A 16,722-nucleotide genomic window follows, 5' to 3' on the forward strand; every position below is an offset into this window, starting at 1 on the left:
AAAAAAAAAAAAAAAAAAGTTACAGTGGGTCAGGCACAATGGTTCACGCTTGTAATCCCAGCACTTTGAGAGGCTGAAGCAGGTGGATCACGTGAGGTCAGGAGTTTGAGACCAGCCTGGCCAACATGGTGAAACTCCGTTTCTACTAAAAATACAAAAATTAGCTGGGCATGGTGGTGGATGCCTGTAATACCAGCTACTTGGGAGCCCGAGGGAGGAGAATCGCTTGAACCCAGGAGGCAGAGGTTGCATTGAACTGAGATCACGCCATTACACTCCAGCCTGGGCTACAAGAGTGAAACTCCCTCTCAGAAAAAAGAAAAAAATTTTAGTGAACAGACAAAATTAATTTTAATGTCTTCCATTTTGACCAGTATATCTAAAATATTATTATTTCAACATGTAATATGTAATTATGTGTTGTATTTTATGCTTACAGGACATCTCAGTTCGGACCAGCTACACTGCAGATCCCAAGTGTGTGTCACTAAAATAGAGTGATAGATTTATGTGTGTACACACATATGATATCATTTGTAGTGTCTTGATTAGAATTCTGTGTAATCAAGTCTTACTAAAGACAAGTTTATATTTTCTCATTACTTCTTGGTCTGTAGGAATTGTAACTCTAAAGAGAGAATTAGGTGAATAATAAAATGTCATAAGTCTGTTTTATGGTAGTATCTTAGCATTTATAATATTTGGAATTGTTAGTCTAGACCTTAGCAAAAATATATGTTTTGATTATGAATTTTCTGAAGTTTTCCAGTTGAGTGTATAACAAGTGAAAAATATAACTTCATATTTTGTGTATTTTGCTTTTTATAGGTGTCTACTGCAGACATTTCATCAAATAAGGATGATGAAGAGAACTCTATGCACAATACAGTTGTGTTATTTTCTAGTAGTGACAAGTTCACTTTGAATCAGGTTTGAACTTAACAATTTACTGTCTTCTCTGTTGAATTTCTCCTTCTACATTTCTACTTCATCTCATATACACAGAAGTCATTTAATATTTAGCTATAGAGCTCTATTAGTTAAGAAGGTATTTTAAAAATAAAATTTGTAGATTCTTAGCTTAGTCTTCATTTAAAATATGTTCTGTTTTCTTAACTTCAGGATATGTGTGTAGTTTGTGGCAGTTTTGGCCAAGGAGCAGAAGGAAGATTACTTGCCTGTTCTCAGTGTGGTCAGTGTTACCATCCATACTGTGTCAGTATTAAGGTAAACATGCTTAAATTGAGTTAACAAAAATGTATTGAAGTTTTATTTGATTTGAGTAGTAACATGCAGCTCCCAGTTCTCACAATTAAGTATTATGGTTATTATTATACGTATGGGACAGTATTTTAAATACTGCTTTTAAGGGTTTGGTATCTCAAGAAATTTGCTCCTCTATAAATCTGTGGTCGTACATTGTACTAATATTCTGCTTTTGTCTTGAAAAAGTAAAACATAAAGATGTATACATTTAATTTAAGAGGCTATTTATAATATTCATAGAGGTTTTAGTTTTAGCTGGTTCATTTTGTCTGTTGATTAAAAAGTTGAGAACTGGAGTACTTAGTAAAAAATTATTAGCCCATTCTGTTCTTTCCCACATTGTCTCTCCTCTCTGCTCACTCGTATACAAAAGGACATTTTCTCCTTATAGCCAAAAGAAACAAAACAAATGTCATATTTAATGTAATGAGTAATGAGTCAACACTGCTCACTTTCAAGCATTCTAGGATAGAGGCTTTCTGAGGAACCTTTTAAGTAGTATCAGGTGCTTGGCTTTAAATATGGACAGGTCTCAATACTTCAGTAGTTGAATCTAAGGTTCTTTTTTTTTCTTTTTAAGAACTCAGTCCTAATAAAACTTACATATTTGAATAAAGTGTCATGGCCACTTTATTTACTTTATTATGTAAGTTTTATTAGGACTGAGTTCTAATAAAAATAAATAAATAATAAAGTGTCATGGCCACTTTATTCAAAGCAAGCATGGAGGTATGGCTACAGGAGGGGTCTTAAACTATATACTCCACAAGTAATTCTTTTCTAGTACTGCCATACCATGTAATATGAGTACTAACCTCAGTTTCCGTGATAGGTTGTGAACCATGAGTGATTTTTATACCTTTCTCCCCTGCCCTTCAAACATCACTGTATTATATCATTGATTTACTTAAAATGTCAGTACAGTAATCAAATCAACGTTGTCTCCCTCAGAATTCTTTGTTGATGACTTCACTACTATTTCTTTTATAGGGTAATACAGGTTTTTGTGAATTTAGGACTAAAAGTGAAAAATTGTAATTAATACTATCCAAAATAGAAGACTAGTACAGTTAATTTATGTAGTCTTTTAAAATTAGTTGCTTATGGGAATTTGACTGAAAAAGGCACATTATATAAAGCCAATTAAAAAACAGAATTATATACGTACAGAGCATATTTCTTTTCTTCTTTTTACTTTCTATTCTGTATAAAAGTTGCTGTTACCATTAGATTTTGTTTTTAGAATATTTAATGTTTATGACCTAAGGAAATTGAATAAGATCCCTCTCAAGATAGTAATGTATTTATTTTAACCCATCCAACAATTATTGAATTCCCATTTTAAGACGAGTTAACTATAACTTTTGTAAGTTAAGATCGGGCAGTTAGTGCACTACCAAACACCCAGTTACTGGTAGAGCTAGAATTTCAATTCATGTTTTTTAAAATTATACGTGGTTCCTTTTATATGATGACACTATTTTGGACAGTATAGAATACTGCAGCTTCATTGATTGAGAAATACAGCAGTATTTAGAAATATACTAGGGATTTCCCAGGCATCAGGGAGGTTTAAAAAAAAAAAAAAAAAAAAAAAGAGTAGAAATATACTAGGGATATGTGAATTGGCTCAGCTTGAATTTTTGTTGTGGCAGGCAATTATTTGTGGATACGTTTGATGCCTTTGAAGCTTCTTTTTAAGCTTGCTCGGGCAAGCCTTCACTCTTAAGTTTGATGTTTTCAAACTTTATGGTTGTAGAACCTTAACACTCTTTAAAATTACTGAGGACCCTATAGTTTTTGTTTATGAGGGTTGTAACTATAGACTGTTCACCATTTTAGAAATTAAAACCAGGAACATGCTATAACACAAGACTAGAGAAGCACAACTTGTGCAATGTCAATGTAATGATGTCATGATACAACATGTAGCCTCTGTAAACAACACTGTATAATTGTGAATGAATTAAAATGAAAAAAGCAAATTAAATCCTGGTATTATTTAAACTTGTTTTGACCTTACAGGCCCAATGGGGCTGCGATCGTAGCATTAGTTTAACCCAATACTTAAGACTTGGCCTTTCTGGGATCTCTACTGAATTCTGCTCCCTGTTCACCATTGTCTTTTTTTTTTTTTTTTTTTTTAAAGTAGAGACTGGGTTTCATCATATTGGCCAGGCAGGTCTCTAACTCCTGACCCGCCTTGGCCGCCTCTGCCCGCCTCGGCCTCCCAGAGTGCTGGGATTACAGGCTTGAGCCACCACGCTCAGCCCCCCATTGTCTTTATACACTGACTGATTGGGTTTCACTTGTCTTTGAGCTTTGTGCAAGGTCTGGTAATTTTGCAGTTTACGAATTCCCAGTAGATGTAGTTTCTCCCGGTTGTGGATCTTTGGCCTTACAGAAATGGGGCTTGGTGGTGTTCTGCCAAAGACTTCAGGGGAATCCTTTGGAGATTTCTGGAGCTGTTAGTCTTTATTGCTTCTTCATTTTGACTACTGTGTCTTACAAATTCCAGCTGTCTCATCCTCCCCTAAACTCAGAAAGGCAAGTGATTGTACTCTGCTGAGATTCTCCCTCCTTGGACAGTGTTCTGGAAAATGTTTCTAGGCAAAATATCATAGGACTCCCTGAGTGTTTCCTTCCTCTCAGAGACCACTGTCCTGTACTGTGTTTTCCAATATCTAAAAACAATTTTTCATACATTTTGTTCAATTTTCTAGTATCTTATAGTACAACAGGCTGGTCCCACCTACCCCATTATAGCTGAAGCATATATCTGTATTAGTTTATAAAATATATCTGTAACAACTTTGGATGTGGTACCATGGATGGAATTCTGGATGACATCTTCTTTGAAAAAACTTCTAAAACTAAGGCTAAACTGGTTTAACAGGAGAAAAAAATGAATTGATGGTTAGAACGTCAGTACCTAGGTTAAAAGGAAATTTCAAAGAGGAAGAAATTGCTCAAGTGTTGAAGCACTAGAAGTCAAGAAACACAAACACTACGTTTCCATTAGATTTGGGTATAAGAAGGTCTTGACGAGCCTGGTTTAAGCAGTTTGAGTGCATGCGGGCATAGAGACCATAGTGTAGTATGTTGAAAAGTGAATATAAACTGAGAAACTTGAGAGTTTGGTTGTAAAAGGGACCACAGGTATCTGTGAAGAAAACTTAGTAGGAATGAAGATAAATATTTTTAAAATTCTGCCACTAAATACCTCAGATGTGTCTGCCACTTTTTCTTCAGGTCATTTCTTTTAAGTCAGGGTGAAACAGACTGGCCCACAAACTAAATCTGGCCTCTTTCCTATGTTTGCAAATAAACTTTTATTTAAATATGGCCATTTTTGTTGTTTACATATACCTGTAGTGGTTTCTGCATTACATTGGCAGAGTTGGAACGTTGCAGCAGATTCTATGCTCCTCAAACCTTTCTATTTACTCTCTGGCCCTGTATTGGAAATGTTTGCTGGCTACTGCTCTAAGCCACCCTGATCTTACCCCTAGGCCATTTCTTCATTTGGGCAAATAATATATTAACTTGGTAATCTAAGATAAATTTTTAAAAATCAAAAGCTAATCAAAATAATAAATATATGTGTTTACAAATCAAATGACATTAAAAGCTTTGTAATGGGCTGGGTGCAGTGCGGCACACCAAATCCCAGCACTTTGGGAGGCCGAGGCAGGTAGATCACTTGAGGGCAGTAGTTTGAGCCAGCCTGGGCAACACAGAGAAACCCTTTCTCTACTGAAAATACAAAATTTAGTCAGGTGTGGTGGCTCATGCCTATAGTCCTAGCTACTCTGGAGGCTGAGGCAGGAAAGTTGCATGAACATGGGAGGCGGAGGTTGCAGTGAGCCGAGATTATGCCACTGCACTCTGGCCTGGGCAACAGAGCAAGACTCTGTCTCAAAAAAAAAAAAAAAAAAAAAAAAAGATTTGTAGTGAACAACCAACCCTTGTCTTATTCTACCTCCACATCTGAGGCAATCACTTTTAATCTTTTCAGGTCTTTTTCTTGTAGTTAATGCTTATAGCTCTAAATTACAAGCTAGTCTACCGCTTTGTCAATGCTACATTTTGTTTACTCCCTGTTATGAATAAATTAATTCTGACTTAGGTCTTTAAAAAAGACCTTCCTTCTCCTTCCTTCTCCCAATATAGTTGTATTACTACGTTTAGTTCAGTTAATAACGTGTTGGTTATGACTCAGTAAATGTTTACTGCAGATCTAAATGGTGTACTATGAGTTTCTTTTGTTTTTCATGGAGTTTTTAATAACGAGAAGAAAGTAATAGTGACTCTCCATTCGTTCTTTGTTTTGTTTTTGCCTGCTATAGAAATATAAGATTATTTTGTGTAGTACCATTTTTTTTCTGGGAAAAGTCCTACCTTCCTCCTAGATGTTCCCTTTTCCTGCTCTAATATGTGCCAATAGCTTCTGGTTTGTTGCACAGTTCTCATCCTTAAACTTCCCTGGCCTGATGTCCTTTGTTGGATCTGATTTCTAGATCCCAAGTCTTCCTTTTCTTTATAATATATCCTCATTCTGTTCCACATATCTCTAACTAACTTTATTAAAAGCAGAATGTGGGAGCTGAATTTTGAGTCTTCCTATAAGGTATTCTGTCTTCACACTCAGTTGCTTGTGTAGCTAGGTTGAGAATTGTACTTTAAAAAGTATTTTCTTGTAGAATTATACTCTTCTAGCATCTAGAGTTGGGAAGTTTGGTGCCATCCTGATAGGTGTTCTTTTGAATTTAGCTCTTTTATTTTCTTCTCTGGTAGTTTTTCGGCTTTCACATACATCATGATCTGAATTTTTATTCTGTACCTCGTTACTTGTTGTTTCATTATAATGTGGGCACTTGGTTGGTTCTATCTCCCCTAGACTTTTGAGATCTTCAAGAAGTTCCACATTCTTAATATTTCATGGTTTGGCTTCCTTGAGGAGTTTTTTAGGAATTTGGAGATTCCCAAATTTTCTACTAGCTTACACCCTTGAGACAGAGTAGAATAAACAGAGGAGTGAATGTGAACTTCAGAATTCCTAGCTTCATAGTCTAAATAGAAATCCTCTAAGATCATAAATGTCCCTAAGAACTCATGTTTTACATTAATTTTTTAAAATATTTTTCCTGTTGATTTTAAGCATGGAAATGTAGATGGAGATTTTGTTGATGTTATTTTCAGGTTATGTATCAATAATAGGGAAGCTTACTTGATTTCTTTAAAATCTGGTCACTATATAAATATAGTGGGCATTAAATGGACAGCAAAATGTAATTATGTGGACTTTAGAAGGCATTAAAATATATGCCACTTTCTATTATTCTGCTCAGTAGGGTCCTAAAATTGTGTATAAACATGCCCAACCCAGCATCGGGCCTCTGTAGGTGCTCAATAAATGTTAGTTGCTTGCCTCTTTCCTGCTTCTAGGTACATAAGCAACACATTAATTTATATAGTGTATTTGATTATGTTAGGTTAATGCATAAATCACATGGATTGGTTGTTTCTTTTACAGATCACTAAAGTGGTTCTTAGCAAAGGTTGGAGGTGTCTTGAGTGCACTGTGTGTGAGGCCTGTGGGAAGGCAACTGACCCAGGAAGACTCCTGCTGTGTGATGACTGTGACATAAGTTATCACACCTACTGCCTAGACCCTCCATTGCAGACAGTTCCCAAAGGAGGCTGGAAGTGCAAATGGTACTCTAGGATTTGTTTCCCTTGTTAGTCTTTCAAGTTCAGAACTTTCTCATATCACTTTAGTTTTTAAAAATTAGCCACATCTGTTTACTTGAATAATACACATTTGCTATGGTAGATAGCACTAATCAGAAAAATTTTCACATACACATTAAATCATTTCTCCCATTCTGTTCGTATGTAGCTTCCTGAGTTACTGTAACTGAAAACTAAGAAAATAAAACTGAGACTTTTTGGGGGGGGGATTTGGATTTCAGGTGTGTTTGGTGCAGACACTGTGGAGCAACATCTGCAGGTCTAAGATGTGAATGGCAGAACAATTACACACAGTGCGCTCCTTGTGCAAGCTTATCTTCCTGCCCAGTCTGCTATCGAAACTATAGAGAAGAAGATCTTATTCTGCAATGTAGACAGTGTGATAGGTATTGTGCTGTTTTTTCATCTTTTTAAAGCTTTTCTCTTTGAAATGTAGCAAAAAGAAAATGGAAATAGCTTTTCCTTGATCATAAGTTTTAGGTACAAAAACTTTCTGCCTTGTAGATTTTTAGTCACCTAGAAACTTAGAGAAGTGATTTCATGTTTTGAATTCTCAACTCCATACTAAAGATTTTTAATTTGGGGCTTTTTGAGGGTGTAGGAATCCCTTGAAATTAGATGGAGAATTATTGCCTTTATCTATGCCGTTTCTTATGAAAGGTTTCTGAATCTTTTAATAGATTTTAAAGAATAACACATTCTGTTTTCCTTAAACTACTTTTTCTTAAAGCTCTAGATACTAGATATCTAGATGTTAGATACCACCTACTGCCCTCCCTAAGTAATTGCTTTTATTTTATTCTATTTTTGAGATGGAGTTTCGCTCTTGTTGCCCAGGCCGAAATGTAGTGGCGCGATCTTGACTCACTGCAACCTCCGCCTCCTGAGTTCAAGCGATTCTCCTGCCTCAGCCTCCTGAGTAGCTGGGATTACAGGCGTGTGCCACCATGCCCAGCCAGTTTTTAGTAGAGAGTGGTTTTCTCCATGTTGGTCAGGCTGGTCTTGAACTCCTGAGTTCAGGTGATCTGCCTGCCTTGGCCTCCCAAAGTACTGGGATTACATGCGTGAGCCATTGCGCCTGGTGCCCTCCCTAAGTAATTGTGTGTGAAATTTCAAAATCAAGAATGTTTCCTTGCCATCATTGGTATATTGCTGTACTCCGTTAGAAGTTAAGCAGTGAACATATATTATTATTAATAATATTGTTTCATCAGTAGTACAGTATTCTTGGGACTCTGCCTACAAACTCTTTGTTCCAAGGCAAGACAACTTTTTAGCTTTATTTCCCAGTTACCATTCAGCATTGCTTTACATGAGATATGTCTACTTCAAATTAGATGCATTACATGGAGCACATATATGCTAGCACTGCCATTTGCAGTTTTCTGAATACCTTTCTGTTTGCCCTAACTAGATTCCGTGCTGTCTTTGAAATATTTAATATATGATAAAATAATGAACTTTCTTATGTACTGTGCTTTGCTTCTTCTCTAATAGTTGTTCTCCTTCCCGCCCCCCCCCCCTTTTTTTTTCCCTTAGCTCTATGTAAGGCTTTCTGTTAATAGGGATAGTTAGGAGAAAAGGGCAAGGTAGGAGGAGCATGTGGGGCTTAGGGTTTTAAAGTTTGAAGACTGTCAGTGTTAACGTTTTAAAAGGTAGCAGTTCTTAGTATATTCCATTTTCTTTAAAAATGTACAAATATGGTCTTTTTAGATGGATGCATGCAGTTTGTCAAAACTTAAATACTGAGGAAGAAGTGGAAAATGTAGCAGACATTGGTTTTGATTGTAGCATGTGCAGACCCTATATGCCTGCGTCTAATGGTAAGAGAATAATTTAAACTCTGAGTCTGCACTCTTGTACAACTCACTTGCACCTTATTGTCCATAACCAGTGAATTAACTTAGCTCTACTCTGTCATTGTAAAACTTCATGTAATTTATGAAAAATATTTTTTGTTATACATGACTTCTTATGAAAACTTTTAAGAAAACAATTTACATGAAACTATAAAATATACTTCAGATGTAAACTATAATTTTGCTTCCAAGGAACACGATCTTGTAGTTATTGGCAGGCAGTATGTCGAAATCCAGTATGTTGATTCTTAGCCAGTTTTCCCTTCCTGACATATTTCCTTCACCACTTCTTGCTTGTTGTTGCTTTAAAAACCACTTTTAACTTTAGTGTTCAAGTATTTATTTTAATAAAGTGAGTATAGAAACAAATTTTAATCATAAATAAGTATTTAAATATACTTTTTCTGAAAAAAATTACCTGGATTTTTTTTTTTTTTCGTTTCAGTGCCTTCCTCAGACTGCTGTGAATCTTCTCTTGTAGCACAAATTGTCACAAAAGTAAAAGAGCTAGGTAAAATTTGAAATGCTTTACTTAATTAAATTTACTTTGCTTAATTTTTACGTAAGTGGCTTACCACATGTGAAACCTGCTTCAGTCATATGGGTGTTCAATCCAAATTCCCTAACAGTGGTAATCATTTCCGTAATTATAAATAAAATGTCATCCAGCTTTATTGGGGCAGTATTCCTATAGATTTCAGCAAGTTGGCAACAAAAATAACAGCTCTTAGAATAACTGTTAATGCCATAGTTGGTTGGGTTTCATATATTACTGTGCTTAATTGTCAACAGAAAATAAGGCCTAGTTAGCAAACAGATTTCTTTTAGAATTAATTCAGTCTCTTAATTTTTAAAATTATAAATTATTCTAGAATGGTGATTAATATGATACTCTTAAACAATCATTCTTTTGAATACTTGTATTTAATAGCATCTGATGCATAAACATTTGGATAGTACAGGAATTGTTCTAAGGAACAACAGTTATGTACATTTAAAATTAAGTCCGCAGGATTTGTACTTACTTATTATCTCTCCCTATTATGTTGATACTCTGGTTTTTCCACATGAGCTTCTGGAGTATTCTCTCTTCTGTGTAAATTGATTTCTATCTTTTGGTCTTTTCTAGGAAAAGGCCATAGTGGATTAGCTGAGCATTGTGTTTAGTTGCCATGCTCTCTTTCTAACTCTTTTTATTGGGACATGAAAATAGAAATGCCAGGAAGACCATTTTTAAAAAACATGCAGGCTTTCTGCCTATAATCCAAGGAAGTTGTTTGAGCCATTGTTATTGGGTATCATGAAGTAATTATTCATGCATTTCATAGATATGTAATTACTTTCTAGAACTACAGTCACATTCCCTTGACATGGGTATTTTGGAACAATAATCAATCAAATTTAAAATGAAAGTTTAAATTTGTATTCTTGGGATTTTGTAATTTTAGACCCACCCAAGACTTATACCCAGGATGGTGTGTGTTTGACTGAATCAGGGATGACTCAGTTACAGAGCCTCACAGTTACAGTTCCAAGAAGAAAACGGTCAAAACCAAAATTGAAATTGAAGATTATAAATCAGAATAGCGTGGCCGTCCTTCAGACCCCTCCAGACATCCAATCAGAGCATTCAAGGGATGGTGAAATGGATGATAGTCGAGGTAATACTAATTTATTTTCCATGAAATATGTGTGCAAGAATTAAAGCATATAAAGTAACTTTTGAAATATGTATATGATTTACAGAAGGGTAAATCATACTGAGTTAGATAACCCCTGATGCGACCCTTGCCATTTCCAAATGAGTGAGCCTCTTAAACCTTCCCTTTTCAGGTTCTCTTCCTTTTAAAACAGACCTACCCTACCAAAATCTCAGGGAGCACCATATCTTTGAAGATCACAGGTGGGGAAATGCAGAGGGCTTGACTTTAGTTTGCTAGATAACAACATAAACCTTCTCAGACACTGTGAGCTTGGGTAGTACCATGTTTAAGTTAAGGTAGAACTTGATGCATACATTCTAAAAATGGAAAAACTGTCATTTAATATTACTTCAGGTACAAATTTATATTCAGTGTGCATCATAATCTATTGGTTTATAAACAATTTCTTCATCAAACTAAATAAGATTTTTCTAGCTGAATTCTTTTTTCTGGGTAAGGGGGTGCGGAGACAGGGTCTCACTTTGTTGTACAGGTTGGAGTGCAGTGGCATGATCTTGGCTCACTACAACCTCTACCTCCTGGGCTCAAACGATCCTCCTACCTCAGTCTCCTGAGTAGCCGGGACCATAGGTTCGGGCTACCATGCCCAGCTATTTTTATATTTTTTTATAGAGATGGGGTTTCGCTGTGTTGCCCAGACTGGTCTTGAACTCCTAGGCTTAAGGAATCTACTGCCCTCAGCCTGCTGAATTCTTGAGGTAGCAAAATATTTTAGTAGTGATTTAAAATTTAATATGAGTTAAAGAGAATTACTATAGGTTTGCTCATTTTGGGGGTGGTTATTTTCAGCTGACTTATAAATGAAGTGATACTTTAGTTCATTTTAGTTTATTTTAGTTCCATTATATTTTCATTTAATGGGCTCTTGTTTTATTTTGTTTTTTAAAGGGGTAGTGTCTTGTTACTTTTCCCAGGCTGGTTTCCAGTTCCTGGGCTCAAGTGATCCTCCTACCTCTCAAGTAGCTGATACTATACAGGCATGTGCCACCACAGCTGATGTTGAGACAATAGCATTTATTGAATAACTACTGTATGTCAGATGTTGGAAATTATATCAGTGTACAAAGCGGGTAGAATTCTCTGCATATAGAGTTTTTATTTAATGTTAGGTAACAAAACTCTGAAAAAACCCATAAATCAGTTAATTATAATATGTTTGGCAAGTCCCATGGTAAAAATAAGATTTGATTAAGAGGAATTGCCTGGCTGGGCGTGGTGGCTCACGCCTGTAATCTCAGCACTTTGTAAGGCTGCGGTAGGCAGATCACTTGAGGTCAGGAGTTAAGAGACCAGCCTGGCCAACATGGTGAAACCCTGTCTCTGCTAAAAATACAAAAACTAGCTGGGCGCAGTGGCGGGTGCCTGTAATCCCAGCTACTTGGGAGGCTGAGGCAGGAGAATTGCTTGAAACTGGGAGGCAGAGGTTGCAGTGAGCTGAGTTTGTGCCACTGCACTCCAGCCTGGGTGACAGAGCAAGACTCCGTTTCCAGAAACAAGCAAGTATAGACTGGTGTTGAGGATATGAACAGAAAGCAGTATTTGAGCACAGACTTTAAAGAGGTGAGTGAGCGAGCCACTTGATTACCTGAGAGAAGGGCATCCCAAACAGTGAGGAAGCCAGTGCAAATGCCCTGGGTGAGAGTGTGCTGAGCATGTTTGAAAAGTATTGTGGCAACAGCAGAGTGAGCACAGGGGCCAGTCAGAAGGTGAGAAGATTAGAAATGTGAGGACAAGAAGGGCGGCTCAGCGTATCACCCGGAACCTTAAGGTGATGTGTCAGTTGCTCAGAACTGTAAGGTGATCTGTCAGTAATTTCTGCTTTATAGCAGTGGAATAGGAGGCCACTGAATGTTTCTGAAAAGAAGAGTACCATGATCTTATTTATATTTTAAGAGGAACATTCTCCTATGATATAAATAGATAATTGGGTGCAAGAGTTACGGCAGGTAGATCAGTTAGGAACAGTGGTCCAAGTGAGAGATAATTGTGGCTTTGAAAAGATAGTCTTTTGTATGTTCTTGATAATTTTTGTTTTGTGGTAGTCTGTTTTGGGTCTATGTTCCTAGGAGAAAAGCTTTCTTATGCTTGTTTATAACTGATTTTTGGATACCATTGAACAGAGAATTTGATTTGAGGGCTTGGAGTTTGTGAAGAAATAGTCCATATATTTAGGAGGAATTGATCAGATCAGCATTATTCAGAGTATACTGACAAATTTCCATTTCTGAGGATGTTAAAAAATGTCTGAAAAAGGTTTCCATAGTCTCTTAAATTTGGGAAGTGTTCCATTTTACAAAATATGAAAGGTTTGTTGATAATAGTACACATTGTTTCCCAAATTACGAGATTATGATACCTTTTATAAATAGCACAAAAGACCTTGAAGGGTTTCCTTGTGACTACCATTTGTAAAATAACACTGAGAAATGGGTGATAGGTTTCGGTTTCATATTCTCTCATTGACTCGTATCAGGGTAAAAGAAAATCAGCTGAAAAATTACCCTTGCTTTTTTAAAAAATTTACATGATAAAATAGCCTATCTCAATTTACTGAATTTGTCCTTATTTTTACTGAGTATGAAAAATGATAATTGTTTAGTGTGTTAGATGTTGAAAATGCTAAGACAATTTTAGAATTTATGTAATTGAATATACAGTATTTTCCTGAATTTATCCTGTTTTTTTCTTTCTCTTTTTTTTTTTTTCTTTTTGAGACAGAGTGTTGCTCTGTTGCCCAGGTTGGAGTGTAGTGGCGTGATCTCGGCTCACTTCACCCCCACCTCCAGGTTCTAGTGATTCTCATGCCTCAGCCTCCTGAGTAGCTGGAATTATAGGCATGCACCAGCACACCCAACTAATTTTTATATTTTTAGTAGAGATGGAGTTTCACCATGTTGGCAAGGCTGGACTTGAACTCCTTGCCTCAAGTGATCTGCCCATCTTGGTCTCCCAAAGTGCTGGGATTGCAGGCATGAGCCACTGCACCCAGCTCCTTATTTTTATTGAATATGAAGAAAGGTGACTGTTTAGTGTGTTGGATGTTCAAAATGCTAAGACAATTTTAGAATTTAAGGAGTAGATTATACAGTATTTTCGTTACTACTCAGTCCCTTGTGTTCATTTACATGCCAGGATCTCAAATCCTTTGTGGAAGGAAAGGTACATTCCTAGGGATAAAATAAATCCATATTACTTGGACAACATTTTTGCTTTCTGCTGTTTGCTAAATAAAAATCCTTTTTCCAAATTTAGCATTGTTTCACGTTGCCATATTAAAAGTGTTTTAGATTACTATATTATATTGAAACTACACACACACTCCCCTAAAATAAGTTTTATGGTATTTAATATGCTTGTACAGGAGAAAAAAATAGAAAAAGGGTACAGTCATCGTAAGTTCTTACTGCATTATGCTGAGATTTCTAATAAAGCTGCCCTTTTCTGGGTGCTTTGTATTAAACCTAAAATTTTTGTGATTTAGACTGTTTAACATGTTTTGATAATGTCTTGGTACTCTTGGGAAGGCATTATGAAGTAGTGGGCAATGTTGAACCCTATTCTGGATGTTTTTAGGCAAATTTTTTAACTTCTCTAATGCTTAGTGTTCTCATTTATAAAGTAGATGAACCAGGGTGAGCCTATAGGATAGTTGTGCTGATGAGGTGCAAGGATGCATGCAAGGCACCCAGCACTGGCTCTTCCTATAGATAGCGTGCTCAGTAACCGGGAGCTATTAGAATATAAGTGGTTAACCAGTGCCTCAGCAGTTGTGTTCTGTGTCCAACAGAACTCACCAGACATCCACACTTGTCTTTACGTGTGAATTTAGTTCTTTTTGAGTTAGTAAGAAATTGTGCCTGTGTTTTGAGTAATTGAACTTTTTTAGGATGGGGGATTGTCTGCCACAGTTACTCTCCAAACTTAATGTTTCCATGTCTTTTTCTTCATTTTGGAAGTTATGGAAAAATTATAATGAAAGAGTATATAAATGTTTTCCTCTGTATTATAGTATGTCTGTCAGTTTCCCTTATTAAAAAGTACAGTACATTAGGGAGAGACTTGATGAATTAAAGTTGAAGATTGAAAAGTAGTATTGACTGTAAGTGATCCTGAGCTGTGCAGTTTTCGACTTGAGGTTGTCAGAATGTAATATTACATGTTATATTACACACATCTACAGAATCCAAACTGTGATTGATGCTCCTGGAGTATTGCAGTAATACCTATGACTTTTTGTTTCTATTGGTTTTTAACTCTTCTAATAAGCACTACTTACATCATCATTTTGGTGTTTCAGAAACAAATTCCTTATGCAGTAAAAGCCTATTTCTTTATCATTCACCTGCTGGGATCTGGAAACCCTGTTAGTGCAAGAAAAAAAAAAAAAACTCAAACCTCAAGAAAATAAAAACACTGTGTGTCTCAAGAATGGAAACACAGCACACTTCCTCTCAGTTGGTGGCCCCAGATAGACCATCACAATGTATGGGGAGGCGTGGAAATGGGACTGCACTGAGGCTCCAGTAGGCCAGGAGGTAGGGCAGACTGAGTGGAGGAAGGGGACTAGCATTTATTGACTGTTGGAGAGTGGGAAGACTGAGATAAACTATCCACCTGGTGAAGGTGGCTCCTTTCTTGAGGTTTGTTACTTCCTGTACTGTTAATTCCCTCAACTTTAAAAATTTGATTTTTAGACAAGTTATACATTCAAATGATTTAAAATTGGAAAAGAATGAAAAGGCAAACAGAGAAGTCTCTCCCCTTCCCCTGCCTTCATGCCCCTAGTTTACATCTCCAGAAACCTCCAGAGGTTTCTTGTATAATCTTCTAGATGTACTTTATGCAGGTACAAGGAAATATATGTGTGTGTGTGTGTGTGTGTGTATATATATATATATATATATATATTTTTTTTTTTTTTTTTAATTCCTTTTGTCTTACTATTTTTTACTGTCCTTCATTCTTTTATGGCTGCAGTTTTCCTTTGTATGGCTATAAGCAACTTAATTTACCAGTTCTTTCCTCTGTTGATAGGCCTTTGGGTTTCTTTCAGTCTTTTACTGTGAATAGTACAGTGAATCATCTGGCATATTTATAATGTGTATAGTCACCTACAAAGGTAAATTCCTTGCTCAATCCAAAGTTATATGCATTTGAAACTGTTTTTGGCAGGTGGGAGATGGGTTTTTTTTTTTTTTCTCATTTATTTTTATTATATATATCTGAGGTATACAACATGCTTTGTATACATACTAAAATGATTACTGTGGTCAAATAAATGTCTGTATCTTCCACCTTCTGTAGTTACTCTGTGTGTGTGTGCACCTAAAATCTGTTTCAGCAAATTTTCAGTATACAATATTATTAACTATAGCTCTCATACTGTATAATAATTTGATCTCTAGAATTACTCATCTTACCTAACTGCAGGTTTGTACCCTCCGACCTACTTCCTCCCATCCCACCCATCCCCCACCCCCACTCTTGATAACCACCATCTACTCTCTGTATTCAGCTTCTCTCCTCGCTGCCTCTCATTCTGCTTATAAGTGAGATGATACAACCTTTTTCTGTGTCTGGCTTACTTTACTTAGCATAATTTCCTCCAATTTCATTCGTGTTATCACAAATGGCACTATCTCTTCTTTTAAGGGTTACTGTTCCATTGTGTAGTCCTCAGTGTCATCAGTAGGTTCTTGGAAACTGATTAAGAGGACAAAAATGTATGACAAAACCAATTTTTTTTTCATTGCATTATACTAAAATGACATTGAAGGAAACAGTGTTACTTGAGGACCTGCTATATGTTCATTTAACTTAAAGCCTCAGTTCCCAAGAACCTACTGATGACATTAAGGGAGGACTTGTATTGTGGTGTGTATATGCACGTGCCACAATTTCTTTATTCATCTGTCCTTGAATGGATAAGTGACTTGTCCGTTAGGACACTTAGTTTGTTTCCATATCTTGGCCATTGTAAGTAACACCGTCTTGAATGTGGGAGTGCAGATGTCTCTGTGGGGTGCTGATTCTATTGCCTTTAAATATATGCCCAACAGAGGGATTGCTGGATCTTACGGTAGTTGTATTTTTTTTTTTTTTTAAGGAACCTCTATACT

General features: G+C 36.3%; 1 protein-coding gene across 21 annotated transcripts in view; it reads left to right on the forward strand.

Annotated features, from left to right (window-relative positions):
- The window catches only part of KMT2C (lysine methyltransferase 2C), a 273,989-nt gene that overhangs the window by 173,815 nt on the left and 83,452 nt on the right, over positions 1 to 16,722 (forward strand). For all 21 annotated transcript variants that reach the window (XM_032244945.1, XM_032244946.1, XM_032244947.1 and 18 more), the window contains 7 exons: positions 829 to 930; positions 1,123 to 1,227; positions 6,803 to 6,984; positions 7,242 to 7,406; positions 8,734 to 8,843; positions 9,325 to 9,390; positions 10,328 to 10,540. In XM_032244945.1, coding sequence (XP_032100836.1) covers positions 829 to 930; positions 1,123 to 1,227; positions 6,803 to 6,984; positions 7,242 to 7,406; positions 8,734 to 8,843; positions 9,325 to 9,390; positions 10,328 to 10,540 — 943 coding nt within the window. The remainder of the gene's footprint in view (positions 1 to 828; positions 931 to 1,122; positions 1,228 to 6,802; positions 6,985 to 7,241; positions 7,407 to 8,733; positions 8,844 to 9,324; positions 9,391 to 10,327; positions 10,541 to 16,722) is intronic.

This window comes from Sapajus apella, unplaced genomic scaffold (assembly GCF_009761245.1).
Source record: "Sapajus apella isolate SASKATOON/1434 unplaced genomic scaffold, GSC_monkey_1.0 scaffold56, whole genome shotgun sequence".
Classification (NCBI taxonomy): Eukaryota; Metazoa; Chordata; class Mammalia; order Primates; family Cebidae; genus Sapajus; species Sapajus apella.